The sequence below is a fragment of the Octopus bimaculoides genome, chromosome 22 (genome assembly GCF_046866305.1).
Source record: "Octopus bimaculoides isolate indiv1 chromosome 22, ASM4686630v1, whole genome shotgun sequence".
Classification (NCBI taxonomy): Eukaryota; Metazoa; Mollusca; class Cephalopoda; order Octopoda; family Octopodidae; genus Octopus; species Octopus bimaculoides.
Genome location: NC_142949.1, coordinates 8,896,104 through 8,919,857, shown reverse-complemented (window position 1 = coordinate 8,919,857; position 23,754 = coordinate 8,896,104). Strand labels below are relative to the sequence as shown.

Genomic DNA, 23,754 nt, shown 5'->3' with positions numbered 1-23,754 from the left:
AATTAATTTAGTATTAGCAAGGCGGGAACTCTGGATAAAATACTTAGAGGCATTTCTTCCGGCCTTATGTTTTGAGTTTAAATTTTGCCGATGTTGACTGCACTTTTCATCATTTCTGGGTCGATAACATAAATACTAGTTGAGAAGTAGAGTCGATGGAAAAGTATACCATAAATTTTTCAGGCCTTGTGCCTGTCGTAGAAAAGGTTATTAGTATTGGTGAATTCTGGAACTTTCCAAATGATTTATTGAGATATGTGCGAAGTTATGGCTTTGTGGTTGAGAAGTTCACTTCGTAACCACGAATTTTAAGGGTTCAATCTCTAAGAAAGCTTCTTCTACTATAGCGTCGGGCCGAACTCTTCCACTTACAGATTGTATTTATAATGTGCAAGCTTGCTGGTCGATTTCTTTTTCTGAATACCTAAGCTTGTCCAGATTGTCACTTAAGCATCAACTCATGAAACCAACTGCACTAATTAGTATTGGTATAATTTGTGAATTAGTAATCTGGATGCAGACGCTGGAACTTTAAAATTACGAAGTAGAAATCGAGCAGACATGTTTAAACGATCAAATATTCACATAAGATTCAGTGACAGGGATGGATAATATCAAAGTAAATGTTCAGCGAAGAATATAATAAATGTATATCCCTAAGAGAGCGGTCATATAGAGTTTTAATAGAATACTTGGATAAGAGAGAGAGAGAGAGAGAGAGAGAGAGAGAGAGAGAGAGAGAGAGAGAGAGAGAGAGAGAGAGAGAGAGAGTAAAAAATTGTATTTTTCATAGTTTTTGTCGTCTTGCATGTAATTGGAAGTGGTCAAAACGCAATCACCTCTCACCAGATGTCAGTTCGACCACAACTGTCTTATGAAAAAATAACCACACAAGGAACCAATATAACTGCAACGACTGTAAATCCGGATATCGCTTCCCGTAAACCTGAGGAGAGAAAATTCAATAAATAAAGAACCTGACTATCGGTTTGTGCCGGTCACCGACGTGACCTGATGAGTTCTCGGGCTCCGTACCATCGATTTCATTCTGATGATAGGGCTGAAGACGGCCAATTGGATATATGAGTCTCTGAAAGCGGCGTGACTGCTGCAGCGAGTGTTGCTGGCCGTTCCCAGCAGCAACGTAATCACAGTCACCAAGGGCGCAGCTGAGCACAGAATTTGTTCTGTGGTATGTGACCCATCACCCGCTCCTCGTCTATCTTCTTCTGCTTTACAGCACCTTTTTACTTTGCTCTCACTTCCTCTCTTATCACTCTGTTTACTGTTTCTCTGTATTTAAAAGTTATAAAATAGAACTTGGAGAATATTATTTCTATACAATAATATAGTGTGACACTGCAATGTAAAATCTTAAACATCCATATACATAACTTGAAGGCAAACACCATAGAGAAAAACATAGCCCTGAGATTTTGTTACCGTTCAATAGCTTAAAAACAAAAAGCACAGCGAATAACGAAACACTAAGTATTTGCGATGCTTTAATAAATTTATTTAATTGAAATTTCATTAAAATTTGACGGATTAAGCATAGATATATTAGATATTAGATACAATCGTTCGACTAATTTAGGTTTGTTAGAAAACTCATAGTTGTAGATTATGGTTTACAGATTTTCTCTTCTTTTACCATTTCCGTTCTTGGTGCAACATACGTGAATTTCTTTCCAGGATAAATTACAAAATCAAACTTCTGCTCGTTAATATTTTATATTTCATTATGTCTCTTGATGTTTATTCATAGTTTTTTATTGTCATAGGATTTGACGATTGATTAGATTTCAAAACTGAAAAAGTAGTAGTAGTAGTAGTAGTAGTAGTAGTAGAATGATGATGATGAGGATTAGGAGGAGGAGCTGGAGGAGACGAAGAAGGAGCAGCAGCATCAGTGACAACAGCAACACTTCTTGATGCTGTTGTTGTAGTTGTGTGTACTTTTGCTGTTTGTCTGGCTCCTTCGGTTTGTTTCTCTTCTTGATCTCATCGATTTTTACTCTTTGTCTAAAGTCGATCTGTCGTATGACATTTATCCACAAGATTCACCAGAGCAGAACGTCAATAAGATGGTAAATTTACAAGAAAAATCAGAAAAGCGATTAGAGTTTGGAGCATACCGTTAAAAGCCGTATGGATCCTATTTTTTGAACTACAATAGCACTGACCTAAGGTTTCACATGTACAACTCAAACCTGCGCAGCAATGATAGCCTATTCTCATATGGTTTGTGATACAGAGCCCTGTTATACATTCAGCATCCTCTTTCTTGGTCTTGTTACTGTAAATGCAGAATATATTAGATGAAAAATATTAAAGTACGGTTTCTTTATTGCCCACAAGGGGCTAAACATAGAGGGGACAAACAAGGACAGACAAACGGATTAAGTCGATTATATCGACCCCAGTGCGTAACTGGTACTTATTTAATCGACATGAAAAAGGATGAAAGGCAAATTGGACCTCGGCGGAATTTGAACTCAGAACGTAGCGGCAGACGAAACACCACTAAGCATTTTGCCCGGCGTGCTAATGATTCTGCCAGCTTCCCGCCTTCGCAGTACACCATTAATTAAATGTATAAGAGATGTACATGTGTAGTTCTTACCTGTGAGTTATTTTACTCAAACTTCACGAAAAGTGACCGAACTATTTTTAATTCCCGAACGTATTTGAGATAACCTTGGTAGATATTATTTATTGTCCCTCTGCCATCCTAGATTTGGTAACCAATATCCCTTAAATCTCACCAGACAGTCTTCAATCGTGAATTGCATACCGTACATACTCGCGTTTAAGATGAATTTTCTAGACAAAGTCGATATTTAACAGAAGCAGCAGCGTGACTTAAAATCCGAGAGTTTGGTGCATTGGCACTCATTAAACTAGTAACAATTCGAACGCCGGTGAATATATATATTTATTGATTAATATATTTCCTCTCGTATTTCGTCTGTCTTTACGTTCTGAGTTCAAATTCCGCTGAGGTTGACTTTGCCTTTCATCCTTTCGGGGTCGCTGAATTAAGTAGCAGTTGCGGACTGGGGTTGATGTAATCGACTGGACAACTCCCACAAAATTTGATAGAACTAAAGAATCTGATGGAATTTGAACTCATAACATGCAGAACCGAAATCAGCACCACTCATATTTTTCAGTTCTTTTAATGATTGCTAAATGTATTTCCTCAAATGTCTCAACTATTAAGAAAATATAATTAAAGATCCAGATTATATATGGCGTTGAAGAAATAAGGAATGCGTTGAAGCGTCGCCTGTTGGTAGTCGGAAGGTATGTCTGTGAATACATGTCTTTAGCTTAACTTCGTTAAAATCCTATATCCACAACAAAGGACACAGAAGTGGCGACGTGATATTCGAAGCTGGCATCTGACTGAAGAGTTCTTAGTACGAACCCAAAAGAAAAGGTCGTTAACATGGAGCATTTGTTGTCCTGCGTGTTGGAGTTCCAGCAGCATCAGCGTTGTTCATGTCGGACGCCGTTGCGAATTCGATGTCGGACGCCGTTGCGAAATCGATTGGAGAGTTCGTTGGAGATGTCGGACGCCGTTGCGAATTCGATTGGAGAATTCGTTTATAATTAAGAAGAAGGTATTAAATTCCCTGCAAATTCTCGATGACTTAGCCTTTCATCCTTTGAGGGTCGATAAATTAAGTGCCAGTTGCGTACTGAGATCGATCTAATTGACTGACCTACTCCATACAAAATTTCGGAGCTTGTGCCAAGATCAGAAAAGAATATTACTCTGTGGAAGGAACCAGTTAAGATTAGCTTCGAAGAAACAATTAACATTTTATCGCAAACTATCAGTGAAAAAATATATTTTTTTATTCATGAAATGTTTCCGTCATTTGACTAGCCCCACGTTGAAAGGTTTTAGCCGAACGAATCGACCCCGGCACTTAGGTTTTAAAGGCTAGTAATCATTCTTTCGGACTCTTGTGCTGAATCACCAATTTACGAGGTAGTATACACACCAAAAGCGGTTGGCTGTGTAGCGGTGTTGCGGTAGAAACACACACACACACATAAACACACACACACACACACACACACACACACACACACAAACACACACACACATACACACACACATTGTTTTACTGTTTTAAATATTTCAGTCATTTTGACAGTGTCCATGCTAGAGCACCACCTTTTAGTCGAAGAACTCGACCCTTGACTCATTCTTTGTAAGCCTGGTACTTATTCTATCAGTCTCTTTTCAACACACAGGCATACCTGCGCCTATATATATATATATACATATATATATATATATATATATATATATATATATATATATATATATATATGTTGTTGTACTTGGGGATGGTCATATTGCCAGTTTAGCCAATAAAAATACACGCACTGTATATTTGGTGTTAATTTGCTTCAGCTTTATATTACATTAATCTTAATCTTAATATAAAGCTGAAGCAAATTAGCACCAAATATACAGTGCGTGTGTTTTTATTGGCTAAACTGGCAATATGACCATCCCCAAGTACAACAACATCTGTTTCAACACACGATTTCACATCAAAAATCTTGCAAAACAATGTATATATATATATATATATATACTAGAATTGAAAAAAGGTTACAGAATATCGTAATAAACCTTCAAAAGTATGGGACTAATATTATTGCTAAAAAAAATATTGGAATCAATCTATGTTGTACATTCTGTCGCATACATATATACATACATACGTACATACATACATACATATATACATTTGTGTGTGTGTTTTGGCAGTTATGCGAATAAAAAAAATATATATATTGAAAAGATGCCCACGGACCATAAAAATGAACATTGCTGCATCACTCTTGAAATAACTGTAAAAATGTGGTTGTTTTTCCTTTCTCTCTTTTCCTTTCTTATCACACTTCTGCTCTGTTTCTTTGTATTTAATTGTTATAAAATAGAACTTGGACGATATTGTTCTTTTACAAATATATATTGTGAAACTGCAATGTAAAATCTTACTACCCATATCCGTAACTTAAAGGCAAACTCCACAGCGAAGAACGAAGCATTGAGAATTTCTTTCTTTCAATAAGTTAAAATCAAAGAGCACAGAAAATAACGAAGCACTAAGTATTTGTCGCGGTTTAATGTATTTATTTAATTGGAATTTCATTAAAATTTGACGGATACGATTGTCCGACTAATTTGGGTTTGTTAGAAAACTCATTGTTGTAGATTATGGTTTACAGATTTTCTCTTCTTTTACCATTTCCGTTCTTGGAGCAACAAACGTGAATTTCTTTCCAGGGTAAATTACAAAATCTAACTTCTACTCGTTAGCATTTCATATTTCACTGTTTCATGAAATTCATTCGTAGTTTTTTTTATTGTCATCGGCTATAAAAGTAGTAGTAGTAGTAGTAGAAGTAGTAGAATTAATAGTTGTAGCTGCAGTATAATAGGATGATCGAATTGATTTTCTCCTTGCATAAAATCAATCTGACGTATAACATTTTTCCACAAGATTCACCAGAGCAGAACGTCAATAAGATGGTAAATTTACAACAAAACTCAGAAAAACGATTACAGTTTGGAGTATACCGGTATTAGTCACATGGATCATAGTCTGAGAACTACATTGGCAGATGAAGCTAAATATACATATACATGTCAAACCTGCACAGCAAGGAGGCATTGGCGGTACAGTGTGAAGGCTACAGGCGTCTCTTGAACATGTAATCGCAGCTCTCTTAATTTTGTCACTGTAAAAAAAAGAATATAATAAGAAATAAAATAAAATATTAAATTAAGGTTTCTCATTAAGGGAGGACGCAGCAAATTTTAAGGGGAGGGATTAGATGAAACTGATGTTTTTGTTATTATCAACGTTGATAGAACTAAAGAATCTGATAGAATATGAACTCATAACATGCAGAACCGAAATCAGTACCAGTCATATTTTTCTGTTCTTTTAATGATTGCTAAATGTATTTCTTCAAATTTAATAACTTAAAGGCAAACACCACAGCGAAGAACGAAGCACTGAGAATTTGGTTCGTTCAATAACTTAAAATCAAAGAGCACAGCAAATGACGAAGGACTAAGTATTTGTCACGGTTTAATGTATTTATTTAATTGGAATTTCATTAAAATTTGACGGATACGATTGTCCGACTAATTTGGGTTTGTTAGAAAACTCATTGTTGTAGATTATGGTTTACAGATTTTCTCTTCTTTTACCATTTCCGTTCTTGGTGCAACATACGTGAATTTCTTTCCAGAATAAATTACAAAATCAAACTTTTGTTCGTTAATATTTTATATTTCACTGTTTCATGAAATGTATTCATAGTTTTTTTTTTATTGTTATCGGATATAAAAGTAGTAGCAGTAGTAGTAGATTTAGTAGTTTTAGCTGCAGTATGATAGGATGATCGAATTGATTTTCTCCTTGTATAAAAGCAATCTGACGTATAACATTTTTCCACAAGACTCACCAGAGCAGAACGTCAATAAGATGGTAAATTTACAAGAAAAATCAGATAAACGATTACAGTTTGGAGTATACCGGTATTAGTCACATGGATCATAGTCTGAGAACTACATCGGCAGCTTTGGGCAAATGCACATCTACATTTCAAACCTGCGCAGCAACGAGGCACTGACGGAGAATCGTTAGAGTCACAGGTTCCTCTTGAACATATAATAACAGATCTCTTAATTTTGTCACTGTAAAAAACCCAGTATATAATAGGAGATAAAATAAAATACTAAATTAAGGGAGGAGGCAAGCAAAGAACTATAGATTCTGATGGAATTCGAACTCATAACATGCGGTACCGAAATCAGCACCAGTCATATTTTTCTGTTCTTTTAATGATTGCTAAATGTATTTCTTCAACTTTCTCAACTATTAAGAAAATATAATTAAAGATCCAGATTATATATGGCGTTGAAAAAATAAGGAATGCGTTGAAGCGTCGCCTGTTGGTAGTCGGAAGGTATGTCTGTGAATACATGACTTTAGCTTAACTTCGTTAAAATCCTATATCCACAACAAAGGACACAGAAGTGGCGACGTGATATTCGAAGCTGGCATCTGACTGAAGAGTTCTTGGTACGAACCCAAAGAAAAAGGTCGTTAACATGGAGCATTTGTTGTCCTGCGTGTTGGAGTTCCAGCAGCATCAGGGTTGTTCATGTCGGACGCCGTTGCGAATTCGATGTCGGACGCCGTTGCGAAATCGATTGGAGAGTTCGTTGGAGATGTCGGACGCCGTTGCGAATTCGATTGGAGAGTTCGTTTATAATTAAGAAGAAGGTATTAAATTCCCTGCAAATTCTCGAAGACTTAGCCTTTCATCCTTTGAGGGTCGATAAATTAAGTGCCAGTTTCGTACTGAGATCGATCTAATTGACTGACCTCCTCCCCCAAAATTTCGGAGCTTGTGCCAAGATCAGAAAAGAATATTACTCTGTGGAAGGAACCAGTTAAGAGTAGCTTCGAAGAAACAATTAACAAGCCTGGTACTTATTCTATCAGTCTCTTTTTACCACACAGCCATACCTGCGCCTATATATATATATATATATATATATATATATATATATATATATATATATATATATATATATATATATATATATATATATATATATATATATATATATATATATATATATATATATGTATGTATATATATATATGTATGTATATATATATATATTAGAATTGAAAAGGGTTAAAGAATGTCATAATAAACCTTCAAAAGTATGGGACTAATATTATTGCTAAAAAATATTGGAATCAATCTATCTTGTACATTCTGTTGCATACATACATACATGCATGCATACACATACATACATGCATACATACATACATACATACATACATACATAAATGCATACATATATACAAATGTGTGTGTGTGGTTTGGCAGGGCAGTTATGTGAATAAACAAATTAGATATATATTAAACGTTACATTTTGGGTATGAAATATGTATATGTGTATATGGTATACGTATACATGCAAAACGAGATTCCACTTAGGAATCTCTACATGGAACTCTTACTACAGAAAACAAACGACTTCATTACTTGTTTTGTAGCCATGAAATTGTGACCATGTAAATTTCAAAACGTAATTTTTCAGAAAAAATGGGGAAAATGGGAAAACATGAAAGAATATTTGTTTTAAGAGTGCTGTGTATTAAGTCTATAAGATTGTGCATAAAATATATAAAGTGTATATATAAAGTGTATTAAGTAATCATCGTATTCCAATTTCCTTCACATTTCGATTCATAGCAAATGAGCGACTAGCTTTAGTCACAGACACAACGCAGGCTACCCTTTCAGGTTTTTTAAAATACAGTTTTCAGAAATATCGCAATAGGTTTATTATCAATTCCGTGAAATATTCACGAGTCCCGCTAGTGTATAAATAAAGTGTTTGGTATTGTTTAATGTCGCAAGGTAAAGTTCCGAAAAACAAGTTTAAACGATCAAATGTTCAAATGTTCGTAGAAGGCTCAATGAGTTTTACAAGGACAGATAATAATATAAGTGAAAATATTCGGTGAAGATCCTAAGAAATGTACATTATTTAAAGTTCAGTGATATTGTTGGGGCATTGGGATATGTAACGAACTGCCTCAACAAAAACCTGGAAAAATTAGGGTTCTCAAAACCTGAAAGAAAAAGGCTGATTAGAAGACTACAGATTCAACCCATCAATGGAACTGTAAAGATTTGTAAAACTGTCCAAAAATTTAGCACATAAATACATATGCATGCATCTAGACATAAAAACGCATCCATAAAACAAACATACAAATCTGCGCATACACTAACACCAAATACTGCACACACACACATATGCACAAATACCTAGATGATGTTGATAAAAGTTCCAATGAAGGAGCCTTGAATCTATGTTAGAGTCCGGCTCTTTCTCTATGGACAAGAAATACAGAAATGAAACTGATTGATAACATACATACATACATACATATATATATATATATATATATATATATATATATATATATATATATATATATATATATATATATATATATATATATATATATATATATATATATATATATATATATATTATGATTGACCGTTGACTGAACACTATTCAATTTTTTTTCTCCGTGTTTTTCTCCTTGTCTCCGTATTCTTTCTGTTGAAGAGCGTAGCTCGAAACGTCAAAGACTTTCCGTATTCCCGAGCGTCATACTAATATATACTTTTGTTATTTACACCACCTGTCCTCGTCTGTTGTTATTATTTGTATATTCTCCCATATATATATATATATATATATATATATATATATATATATATATCAAAAACATGATTAATGCGATGAGGTTCAATACTACTAATTCACGTAACCTGAACACCTGTGTAGAAGAAGAATAAGAAGCCGTAACTAGAATAACTCATTTCAAACAATATTAAATTTATATCCTCAGTGATGTCAATGTTTATCACTGAATGTTAGAGCAACATCTGCGTTTCAAGAAGTTAGACTACAGTTTTCCTAAGGAAATTAGGTTACAGATATCTGAAGACGCAAAGACAGGTTGCACCATCTCTTTTCAGCATATCTTACCTAGGGTCTCAAACAAATGCTGTATGGTGGATGGATTTTATGACTGGTTACTTCGGCTGAGAACTAAGATCTCACAAACGATGCCTGCTGACCAAAATCATAATACAGTGTGCGATGAGTTAATTGTCCCCATTTGATATTTTTAATTTTGCGCATGCGCATTGTTTGTTTTTGATTTTGTCGACTATACAGCATAATGGGTACCGTCTGTGAGAAAAACAGCACCATGATGCAGTTCATTCTGCTAGAAACTTGGAAACGACATGCTGTACTGCTTGACGTACAGACTGGAAGCTCCAATACGAACAGATGGTGAACACACCAAACACCCGTTGGCTTGCCGTGTCCCCAAAACATGTTCTGGGAGTGATAAAAATGAGACATCCAGTCAACATGATGGTGATCACTAGTGATGGTGACCTTATGCCTCCATTCATCTTCCCACACTGCCTCAGATTCAATACGGAGGCCTACATCAAGTGCCTGGCGAAGGTAGTGCTGTCCGGGGTCAAGAGGGTGGCCTCTAGAAAGCCCTATGTCTGGAAACAGGACCATGGTACACAAGCAGTAGAACACAGGAATGGCTGTCAGACAATTTCTACGACCATATCACCCCTAAAATCTGGCCACGTAACTCTCAAAACTGTAATCTCCTTGATTATTATATGAGCGAGAGACCAACAAAACTCCTTGTAACACCAAAGATGAACTGAAGGTAAGGATTATGGCAGCATTCACTAACTTAAAAAAGGAGACCGTCTAGAAGAGTTTCAGGAGATTTCGAAGACGTCTGGAGGATGTGGTTGAAGCCAATGGCGATTTTATTGAATACATTTACGATTTAGTATTTCAAAATATTTTAATGTAATTTTGATAAGTGTATCTGTCAAAATGAGATATCAGTGTTATTTTCATTTTTGCGTAATTTAGACGACAGATCATTCACCACTCCCTGTATATTACAGTATTATCAGCATTTCGTCAGAAATCGGTGGAGGTAAGTCTATAATGTCTTATTTATTGGGAACATAAACGAAATGCCTTTTCCCCTTCATATGATCGAGAATCAAAACCTAAACCAATGCAAATGAAAAACAAAAGTGAAGAGAAAAATCAAACGGCGCCGAGAAAAACTGGAATCAAGAAAAATAGGATTACATCATAGAACACTAAGATTACTTGGATTCTCTGTTAGGTTCTGTTGTGCTTAGGTCTTCTAATATAAAATCTCAAGCAAAGGAGACATAGAGAGAAATGTCATCCATGGATACACAAGGATGGATGAATAAATATGCTCAAAGTCTTTGTTTTAGAGAGATTGTGAAAAAAACCATCTTTCTCTTTCTTCCCCACCTTTTCTATGTAAACTTAATATGACTTAACTTAAAATTATGTACATTTGTTAGGATCTTCACCGAAAGTTTATACTTATATTACTGTCCAACACTGAAGCATATTGAGATTTCTGTGAAAGTTTGTCGTATATATATATGTATATATATAAAGGAGACCACTAAGTGGACTGCTAATGTGCTAGAAGATCACCGAATCTTCTGATTCTTTTAATGTGCTGGTTTCCTGGTATTAAATTGATATTAATTAATATCCAATTTTTTTTACCCTACTATTTTAATTAACCATAACCACGTTCTCAAAGTTGGTAAATTCGATGCAGAAATTATTTTCTGCAGAGATATTTCCGGATATATATATATATATATATATATATATATATATATATATATATATATATATATATATATATGTATTATTTATAAACCTCTCAACGAGAGACATTCGGTAACAGTACTTTAAAGTAAAGACTATTTGCCTACATAATGTGGGACGAATGCTACTGTTGTTTAGCCCCAAGAAACATCGTCTCCGGATGGCTATACGACACGATATCTGTGTGTCGTGTTATATTTTCGAACCGGAGAGTTCAGCATCTCCACTCGACACATTTAATATCTGCGGACTGCCGCGGTTTCTGGGTTATTTCTTTTCCTCGGCACAGAATAACTGCCCGGCTAAGGTAGTGCAGCGTCCCCACTCAGAGAATTATCTATGTACTGCATTTTCGAACATTAACGTTTTACTTACGTAACAACATTGAAAAATAGCCCCAATGTAATCGGTAGAACTATATGCAAGTCTTATTTCATGAAGACAACTCGTGTATAGTTCTGCAGGTTATATTGATTCAAGAACGTCTATACTGATGAGAACACGGATGTTGTTATGTAAGTAAAACGTTAATGTTCGAAACTGCAGTCCATAGATAATTCTTTATTCTGTATATTTCTCATTTTGTCCTGTTCTGGTGTTTTGCGAAATTTTTCTGGAGAACATTATTTTTCTTTGTGGTTGGGTCGTTGATGACCTCTTTCTAGCATATTGGATGTCCACCTAGTGGTCATCCCTTATACACGTGTAATACAATTTTTTCTGAATCACCCTATCTATATAAATAATAATTTATATATATATATATATATACATATATATATATATATATATATATATATATATATATATATATATATATATATATATATATATATATATATATATATATATATATATATATATATATATATACATACATATATATATATATATATATATATATATATATATATATATATATATATATATATATATATATATATATATATATATATATATATATATATATATATATATATATATATATGTATATATATATATATATACATATATATATATATATATATATATATATATATATATATACATATATATATATATATACATATATATATATATATATGTATATATATATATATATATATATATATATATATATATATATATATATATATATATATATGTATATATATGTATATATATATATATATATATATATATATATATATATATATATATATATATATATATATATATATATATATATATATATATATATATATATATATATATATATATATATATATATATATATATATATATATATATATATATATATATATATATATATATATATATATATATATATATATATATATATATATATATATATATATATATATATATATATATATATATATATATATATATATATATATATATATATATATATATATATATATACATATATATGTATACTAGACCGATCAAAGCTTTGTAGGTGGATTTTATATACGGAAACTGAACTAAGAATGTCGTATATATGTTTACATTTGTTTGTTTGTGTGTGTGTGTGTGTGTGTGTGTGTACCCAACCATCACTTGACGAACAATTATGCTGTGTTCAGGTCCCCATAACCTGGCGGTTCGGCAAAAGACAGCAATGGAATAAGTGGTAGGCTTACAAAGAATATATCTTAAAGTCGATTTGTTAGACTAAAGGCGATGCTGCAGCATGGCCGCAGTCACATGACTGAAACAAGTAAAACAATAAAAAAAACTGTGCCCTTTTAATCCCAACCAACGCTGTGTATCTTTGCTTGTTTTAATATTAGTTTCCCTCAGCTTTATAAACAACTTACCTAAATATTTATTTGATCTCCTCAGTCATATGATACTCTTTTTCACTGTAATGCACTATACAATCTATATTTGTTTAACCAGTATTACCCTAATTATATTCACATATTATCCATTACCCACTAAAACAACCTGTAACCCCCTCATATACTATTAGCCACAAAATAAATTCAGTCTGCTGGGATGATTCTGATATACAACACTTTAAATCCTAACAGTGTATCTTTTTTTCTGGAGAGATTTTGCCCAATATAATTATTTTAATATTTGCTATTTAATCTATTAGGCTTAATTGAAACAGCTGTAAGGGACTATGTTTGATTTTTGCAGATTATAATATTTTATTAAAAGTTATATTTCCATTTCCCTACTTTCTTTATCATGATTTATATATAAACCTATTGTTTTATGAATAATTTTCGGTTTATATGAATTTTGAATGGTAAAATATATTTTATCATAGTATATTTCTCAGTTCACTCACACACACAGACACAAACATACGCGCGCGCGCACACACACACACACACACATATATATATATCTACACGAGGGGATAACCAAAAGAAACCGAAATTTTGCAATATTATTTTATTCACTTAGTTTTATATCTTTACACTTATCGTCTTCAAAGAATTCTCCATTTCAAGCAATTCATAGATCCAGACATGTTTTCCATTGTTCGAAGCAGCAGTGCTGGATCTCTTCCATTGTGATGCCTCTTCCTGCATCCGTTAATTTTTTTATTCACCTGCTCTACATCTGAAAATTACGTAGCACCAGCTTTCTGCACCAGTGATGACCTTCGAAAAAACTTTTCTTTCAGTTCACAACACACATTCAAACGTGACTGCTTCTGTCGTGAGCGAGTGAGATAAACATTTTGATGTAACTCTTTTCATTCGCAATTCTTCGCTCAAAATGGACTGAGGCTATAGTAGAAGACTATTCCAGAAGGTGCCATGCATTGCGGAGCAAACCACTTGCCATACAGTCACACCTGCATCTTTGATATTTAGATTACTTTAAACCATTTTTAAAAACCTCTGTCAGTATGAACGACATTACAGACCCGTAAATTACTTGATATATGTCCCAGCTATACTTTATTTCATCAGATAAAATATGGTCCAAGATGAATCGAGGTTATGTGTGACATGGATTACACTGTGTAACAAAGATGTTTTATTATCTTTGGTCAGTACTTGTTATTTCCTGTTTACTTGTATCTAAAAATCAAAATCGTTTTGAAACCAAAGATGGTCGTTTTTCTTCTAGCACTGACTTAAGCCACTGAAGCTGCTCGCACTAGATCTCCGTTGTTATCGTTTGGTTTGAGTTTAAAAGTTCAAAGTGGATAAACCTTTCATATCTCACCAAACAGATATCAGTCAGCAGCTTACGTGACTGAAGACCTTTAGCCTGGGGTGCCCGTGTTTCTCCTTTCCCAACCACTGTCTTCAGTGCTTGACATTTTTATAGAGAACCCATTTCTCGTCACCACTCAAAATTTGGCCCAAAACAGGTTCGTTTGTGAGACGTGACAGCAAAGAAAATCATGATCCAAATGAGTCCAAATGCCAAACTATATAGCCTTTAGCTGTTTTCGTATGTCTAAATTCTTTATCCGTTCACCCGACTACTTTGCTTTCTGTTGTATTTTCAGTGTCATTGGTGGTTTATCAAGGGGATTTAACTCCACTTTCTAGCAGGTAGGCACCACATGTACCCTTATAATACACACACACACACACACACACACACACACACACACAGACAGACAGACACACACACACACACACACACACACACACACACACACGCACACACACACACACACACACACACACACATATATGTGGAAAAACCTTAAAAGCCAAAGATTTGTGCTGAATAATACGACAAATTTATTTAGAACAGACCAGAAGAAATTATTTAGCGTTTGGAATATCCCCATATATCTTTTGTTTTAAAATATGAGAATTTTTTTATGCCAGGAATAAAATATATTGGGTAGATTATCGATGAAAATGGGACGCAGACCAGAACAGTCAAGGGCAGGAGCAATAAAAAATATTCCTTCCCCGACAAACATTACAATGCTACAAGCATTTTTGGGGCTCGCAAATTACTACCAGGTATACATACCCAATATGCATGATTTAAAGGTACCCCTGAATAACTTGTTAAAAAAAAACGTTGAGTGGGACAGGATGGACAAGTGTTAAAATGCTTTTGAAGAAAATAAAATCTTAACGCGGGAATTGTCATCACGTTTTGACCGAATTTAGAAATAGTAGTGGCATCAGACGCTAGTGAAATTAGTATTGGAGCTGTGATGTTACACAAATATGAAAATGGTAGCGTGAAAGCTGAAGCTAATACTTCGCGTTCCTTATTGCCGGCTGAGAAAAGTTGCAGTCAAATAGAGAAGGCAGCATTAGCCATCATATTTGCGGTAAAGTAATTCCATAAAATTCTGCATCTATGAAGATTCCGTTCGCAGACAGATCACCGCCCATCATTGCCGATCCATGGTTCGAAAATGGTATTCTCACTCATACAGCCAACAGATTACAGCTCTGGGGAACGATCCAACATAGTTATGGCTTCAAAATGGAGTATTTGGCATCTAAGAAATTGGGACATGCAGCTGGTTTGTCTAGGTTAATACTAAAATACAGTGAACCACTAGAAGACACAGTGATAGAGACATTAAGAGCCGAAAATGAAATAAAAAGTATATTGTGCAACGATGTGCGTGAATTGCTTGTCACATTGGAGGAAAGAAAAATTAAGACAGACGAACAAGTTGATCGCCAAAATGAAAAAAATGAGATCAGAAGAAACAAATAAACAATACAGGTTGCTGGACATGACAGAATTTCGAACTTTTATTCGATATGTGATAGTGTGCTTATGTATGCACAGAAGCTCGTAATGCCTGTCTCGCTACAAAATCGAACGTTGAGGTAATTCCACACTGGACATCCAGGAATTTCTGCGACGAAGTCACTTATGAGAGTCACTTATGAGAAGTTATGTTTACTGACGAAAATGGATCTAGATATTGAGAAGTTGGTAAAATCCTACCAAGGCTGGGCTCTTTCAGCGAAATCACCAGCTACAAGTTTTAACTAGGCTACACATTAAATGGATCATATTATCTAATAGTGGTCGATAGCTTTACACAATGGCCAGAAATGTATAAATGTAGAAAACCGAACTCCACAGTAACAGTGGATTATCTACACAAACTCTTTGTAAGGTATGGCGTTCCGGACACCATATTCTCCAGTAGTGATACACAATTTAAGAAATTTGGATGATGTTCTCAATTGAACATGTTGCTACTCCTCGTATCACCCAAGATCGAACGGTCAGGTTGATCGCTTTGTGGACACGTTCAAGCGGGAGCTACGGAAATTCAGAAACGAGGAAGACGATGATGTAGCATTGCAACAATTCCTGAGAGTTTACCGAGTAACGCCAGGCGAAAATATCCCTATAGGGATGTGGCCCGCTGAACTGATGTTTCCCAGAATAATTATTACCTGGAATAAAGATAAAAACCGGAGAAAACATTAAAAATACGACCAAGTATTTAAAATCTGGTGATAAGGTGTCTTGCAGAGTGTTGAGAAGACGCCGAAATGATAAAACGGATCGTAAAATTATGTACATGGTGAAATGTTCAAAATAGGAACATACAAGGTACAAGAATCAGCTGAAAAGGAGGTTTCCTGAAGGAAAGAAGTAATCATGGCGGTTCTCTACGATATTTTTGATGTGCCAACACCGCTCAGAAATCATCGGACCAAGGCGTACCAAAACAAGAAAAATAAAACATACGGAATTGTTGGAAGAAGTTCTAGAAGGAAAAAATATTAAGCTTCCGGGGGACGTAAATCTCAAATGGGAAATGTGGTGTAAAAAAAAGAATATCTATTCACTTCCAACGGAATTCAATCTCAAAAGGGAAAATGTTGTAGTGATATATATATTACCACGCCTTTGTGAGTAAAAGGTGGATTTGACCAACTGCTATAAAAGATAAGGCCTTGTGCCTAAAATAGAAAAGAATAAATGTCCTCTCTATTTCTTGTATCTATTCAGCTACTAATATCGGTAAGGAAAGACTAGGCAATGAATCGATGAACAGGTACTTCAGGGATACGTCTCATACCAGTAGAAAGTTATGCATTAGTACACATACGGCAATTTGGAGAATGCTAACGAGTATTATTAACAGTAATCTCTGCTGGACCTGCGATAAACGTGTCACATTTCAGCCGGAAGGCCGTTGCTGAATATTTCTCGTTGTGAGATTTAAAAATAACGATTCTTCATTGTGTCATATTTCTTTTGAAGGCATCACATATGGTATTAAGAGCTGCTGAAAAATGTCAAGGTACTTCAGCATCATGCGTAACGACATTGTCGCCAAAACAATATACAATGCAATGCAGAAAGAAAACATCCTCTGCCACGTATGGAGAAACCCCTGTTTATTGAATGCATACATAGACACCAGTACAAGGAATACTGGTGGAAAATTAGCATAAAAAAATCTGCCAGTTTTAAGATAACGTGCCAAGCTCTAAACATAAAGCCGGACGAAATGCCTCTAAGTATTTTATCCAGAGTGCTAATGATTCTGCCAGCTTCCTCGCATTGTCAATACTAAATTAATTACATTTATAAGAGATGTAAAAATGTAGGTCTTACCTGTCAGTTACATTACTCAAACTTACATAATCTCCTATACGTTGATGGAAAGGAGCGACATCTGAAAGAGATATTAAAATACATATGGAAGCATTGGATGTCTATTTACCACAGTTTTGTGTAGAAATACACAGAATACTCAGGAAGCACTCAACAGATAATTCATTGAATAGAGGAGAATGTATTTAAGATAACACCATCTGAAACAAGATGGAGGATCATGAAGACTGGAACTCAGCGTTTCCTCACTCAGACACTTAATATGGCTGATCTCTGTTGTGATGGATATTTTTAATACATAAAGGAGGGGATAAAAACCAATGGAGCAATAAAAAGGAATGACTAGAAAAAACAAACAAAAAACACATGAAACATTATATATAGCACTTGCTGATTCTATTCTGTAATTATTTTAGTAATTAAGAATCCTTAAAGCAGCAGCGAACTGGCAGAATCATTAGCTCGATGTTGACTTGTCTACGTACTCGTAAGCTAGGGACCAATAAGAAGAAGTACCAGACTTAAAAATGAGAAGTACTTGGATCGATTTGTTCCACCACCAAATACTTAAATATAGGAATAAAACGAAAGCTGTAACGATGTTCAAAATTCTACCACCACAACCGACTGGAAAAGAAACAAATCTGTTATGTGGTGAATGCGCATGGCCTAGTGGTTAGGGTGTTGTACTCACAATGGTGAGATATTATTTTCAATTCCTAGACCTGGTGGTGCGTAGTGTTCTTAAGCAAAGCAATTCGTCTCACGTTGCTTTGCAATCACATCGACACATGACTCGTTCATGTCTCGTCGATTTAATGGAGAGAGTGAGATAATATAAAGAACATACATTTATTTGAACATGATAGACAAATAGTTTTGTGCAAGGCGTTCGGTGAGACCTGAAGGCTCGTACATCGTCTTCGACGGGAGGATCCCCCATATGGAGAAATGAATGACTACAAAGGGATTCTTAAACAACAGCTACTAATACACAAAACAATATATTCTTCTCTCCTCTAGGCCCCAGGCCCGAAATCTTTTGGGAGGGGGCTAGTCGATTAGATCGACCTCAGTACGTAACTGGTATTTAATTTATCGACCCAGAAAGGATGAAAGGCAAAGTCGACCTCGGCAGAATTTGAACTCAGAACGTAAAGACAGACGAAATACCGCTAAGCATTTCGTCCGGCGTGCTAACGATTCTGCCAGCTCGCCGCCTTACAAAACAATATATTAGATGGTTATTGGCAGAAATGATTATAACAACTAGTTCTATAAATCGTGAAAAGTAGAAAACATATGAGTTACTATAAAACTAAGGAATGTCTTTCTGCGGTACACAAAACGTATTAAAGTGAGTGCAAGGACAGAGTAAACAGTTGGATCTTATACACATTATGTCTGTCAAAGACAGCTGGAAGTTTCCATAACGAAATCGACTATTATCAAATGTTAACTGGATCTTGACTGTCTTTGAATAAACCCACAACTGCAATAAATGTTTTTAGAAGGATCCAGACTTACGGCACCGGCTGAAAACCGAGTGTCACCGCCCGTAAAGCCAATGAAAGAAAATTCAATAATGATGCTATTAGACAAACATTTCCCAGTAGGGCATAAATATAAGAAATTATTCAATAAACATTCTGTTAAACTATCATAAAAGATATTATAAACCTCAACAGCCATCAAGAGGTGAGCGGCGGCTGTAATTTCCGTAAGGCGGAGTGCTGCCCATTGGATCAACAATGTTTAACAAAATACATTGTATACGAAGCAGAAGTCCCAGCACACAACGGAAATTCAAACACATATCACTGCTAATACCAGTAGTGGCGGTACCAACACCATTCTGCTTTGATATAGGAGTAACAGATTAGATCGTACCACCTGAATTCTTCCCAATTTCTATATGAAAGATTAGTCAAAGTGTTAATTAAATGTTATATGTTTTATAGAAGAAGCGTACTTCCGTATACATGGTCTAAGCGTATTATATAAGAAGAGAGTTATTTATTTGAAAGCTCTAATTGCATATAAATCTGCTGAATTAGCGTTATTCCTTTCTCCCCTTTCCACCTTTCTATTTCCCCCTTTTCTTCACTACATTTCAGATGACTATAAATTGAAAGAAATTTCTAATTCTACTTACATTGTTTATCCGAGAAGGTGTATGAGATGAATACACAAAACAATAGGACACTGATTCCCTTCATAACGCACCTGAGGATAGAGAAATATAACAACGAGAGTCATTAAAAAACGGAAGCTTTTTTTCTTACAAAGAAGCAAAAGTCTACAGCTGAAATGTAGGTAACAATTCATTTTCAGCTATTCAAATTTATTTCACTGAAAATCCAATCTTTACGACATGATCAATCAAACAATTAATAAACAAGGTAAAAGAGATGTGGCCAATCAAAGGAAACGTGGCGGAGAACAATAACAAAAAATCTAAAAAGCAGAGGGTTAACAATGGAACAAGCTGTCAAGGGTAATTTCAGTGATGGAAGGTGGGACGACATTGCTGTCTCCTTAAGTACCACAAGGCACAATGACAACCGAATGAATGACTGAAACAATATAGCTAAGTTAATTGTACCAATACTACTGATATGAAAATATAATTTAGGTGAAGATGATGTCTTCGAAGCATTTATCCGTTAATATTCTCCATAGTGTTAACAGTGAATGAAAAGTTTTTACTTCAAGTATATCTGGCTTCTATAATTATATCATTGTTATTTCTGTCACGGTGGAATTTTGTATGTGAAATGTACACAGTCAAATATATTTTCTTTATTTCCTCTAACCGAAACCAGTTTCACTGTATATTTAATTAACATGTTGCATTGGTATCTAACACCATACCTGAATAAGCATAATTGTCTGTGGCTTAAACGTCATATGGTCCTCGCACAAACAATTATGTAATCAACATCCTTTAAAATGCAACACTTACCCCCACAATTTCGGGCCTTGTGCCTAAAGTAGAAAAGAATAAATGTCCTCTCTATTTCTTGTATCTATTCAGCTACTAATCTCGGTAAGGAAAAACTAGGCAATGGACCGATGAAGAGGTACTCCAGGAGTACGTCTCATACCAGTAGAAAGTTATGCATTAGTACACATACGGCAATTTGGAGAATGCTAACGAGCATTAACAGTAAACTCTGCTGGACCTGCGATAAATGTGTCACATTTCAGCTGGAAGACCATTGCCAACCTGGAACTGGAACATATCGATTTTGTTCTTCCTGTGGGGAAGTTTTCGGTAATTCTCCAAAAATTTTTCTGGTTTCTTCATTATCTTTTAGACATGGCACGGTTGCTACACACACACACACACACACACACACACACACACACACACACACACACACACACACACACACACACACACACAATCACACTCCATCTAAAAACGCGATATGAAAAACGTATTGTTTTGACTGCTTTGCTAAAGGTAGACCAGGACCAGATTTTATTCATGTGATTCGAAACCAAGAATACTGGTGAGTCAACTTAATAAAAACAGCAACCCGCTGATTGCAAAATCACCTAAATATTCTTCTCTACTCTAGGCACAAGGCCCGAAATTTTGGGGGAGGGGGCCCAGTCGATTAGGTCGATCCCAGTACGCAACTGGTACTTAATTTATCGATCCCCGAAAAGATGAAAGACAAAGTCGACCTCGGAAGAATTTGAACTCAGAACGTAAAGACAGACGAAATACCGCTAAGCATTTCGCCCGGCGTGCTAACGTTTCTGCCAGCCCTCCGCCTTAAAATTGCTCAAATATCATTGTATGGAGGAGAGGTTTGATGCATGTGAATGTCTCGTCTCAAATTCAGACAATGAGGACATCTTTTGTAAACTATTGAGAAATGTATAAATCGCTAATATCCAGCCAAAAGTGAAATTTTGTAAAACATTCCGGTTATCTTCTCTCTTTGCGGATAGCCGGACTGTACACATGCAAACATGCAACAAGCATCAAGCTCTACCACTACCACTACCACCATCATCACTACCATAGCATACTCAGTCTATTGTTATTACTTAATCACATACAGCCACAATGAATAATTTAAATGTTACATACTTGTTAGATTCGAACGGTATTTATATAAAGAGAACTCAGTAGACTTTCTCTTGTGTAAAATTCAAACTGGTTGATGAGGGTTGTGTAGTGTTTCTTATTCAGTGAACAGCTTTAAACCTTGCTTGCTCCAGCTTGTGCTTCTTTCTGTCTTTCTGAATTTACTCTCACAAGAGATTCGTCTTTTTGTTCACACACATACACACACTCGCACACCACACACACATTTGCACATGCATACATACATACATACATACATACATACATACATACATACATACATAATACATACATACGTACGTACGTACATACATACATACATACATACATACATACATACATATATATATCACGGGCATGGTTTATGCGATGTGACTTACCATTTACTGACACTTGCAGTTCCACAGCTGTCGAGCTACACATATCAGAACAATAGATGCGCGTCAAGAAGTTTACAGATTTCCACACGATGTTAGTTTACTGATTGTTGAATAACCAAAAATCCGATCATAACATCTCTACGTAGCACAGCTTACACTGGATTCAAAACTGCATGATGGACGGGTTTTTACGACTTAGTTCCTCGGCTGATAGAAGAATAAAAGAAGATATAGCAATAAATAATATTGGCCAGGTATAACTAATCAACCAGCGCTGTAGTTGTTATGTCTCTACTTGTTGCCAATGATTAATGTATCTTGTATCAGTTTCTATGTTTTATTATTGTTTCGTTGCGATCCGGCGGCATCTGTTGCAAGCTGAGCAAAATGGTGAGCGGGTTTCCTCCGCCCTCACTTTCTGAGTTCGAATCCACCGATATCTATTTTGCTTTCCGTCCTTTCCCAATCGGTAAAATAAGTACCAGTTTTGTGCTGGGGTTGATGTAATTAGATATCTAATACCATTTTCGCTACATTCTGTATATATTTCTAGTAATGTTCGCAGCCACTTCAAAATGGCTGTCCGTTCGAACGGACTTTACTGTGATTTATTAAGTCCATGAGAACATCTCTTCTAGCTGGTTAACGATGCGCAGTAGCATCCGAGATATTGCGAGCGGGGGAGCAAACCCATACCACCTTCTAACGTTAGGACCAGCAGACCAGCCTGGTTTCGGTCTCTTTCTGCCTCATTTCAGTACTGGACACCTCCTCTGTCTCGTTTATCTATGCCCCCAATATTAAGAGCATCCAATTTAGACCCCTAGGCCACAGGAAGAGCCAGGATCTTGATTCCGATCTAGGGACTGCAACAGATGCCCGGTGGGAGGCCACTGCGAAATCAAAGAGGTTGTCTATAAAGCCGAAGTACTAGTAAATCCTAGCAATACCCCCGGTAGAAGCAGTAGCAGCCATACACAAGAACAGAACCAGCAACACCGCCACCATCGCCACAGTTAACAACATTAGCAACATTAGCAATAACAGCACCAGGGACAGCATTGCTAGTTCACCCGACGACATCAACAGCAGTAACAACAATAGTATCACCATCAGCACCAGCATTACCAAACAGCTTTCCTAACGTCCACATTAGCAGACCTGACAACCCCTATAGCAGCAACAGCAGCAGCAGGTCCAGTGGCACCGCCAGCAATAACGGCAATAATGGCAGCAGTGACAACAGCAGAAGCAGCGACATTGGTCCTGGCAGAAACACCGGCAGAACCACAGCTGATGACACCTCTAGCAGCAATGGAAACTTTGCCACCACCGACGAGGACCACAA

At 35.6% G+C, this 23,754-nt stretch overlaps 1 protein-coding gene across 5 annotated transcripts in view; it reads right to left on the bottom strand.

Annotated features, from left to right (window-relative positions):
• Positions 1-1,494: 1,494 nt before the first annotated feature.
• LOC128250514 (uncharacterized) overlaps positions 1,495-23,754 on the bottom strand; it is a 37,390-nt gene continuing 15,130 nt past the window's right edge. For 2 of the 5 annotated variants that reach the window (XM_089339608.1, XM_089339605.1), the window contains exons 4-6: positions 20,077-20,147; positions 17,922-17,982; positions 5,147-5,775 (exon numbers count right to left, since the gene is read on the bottom strand). In XM_089339608.1, coding sequence (XP_089195734.1) covers positions 5,556-5,775; positions 17,922-17,982; positions 20,077-20,147 — 352 coding nt within the window. In that variant the 3' untranslated portion in view covers positions 5,147-5,555. Of the gene's footprint in view, positions 2,300-5,146; positions 5,776-5,810; positions 6,743-16,059; positions 16,748-17,921; positions 17,983-20,076; positions 20,148-23,754 lie in introns of those variants that run through there. The other 3 variants (XM_089339607.1, XM_089339606.1, XM_089339609.1) reach the window with 3 other exon arrangements.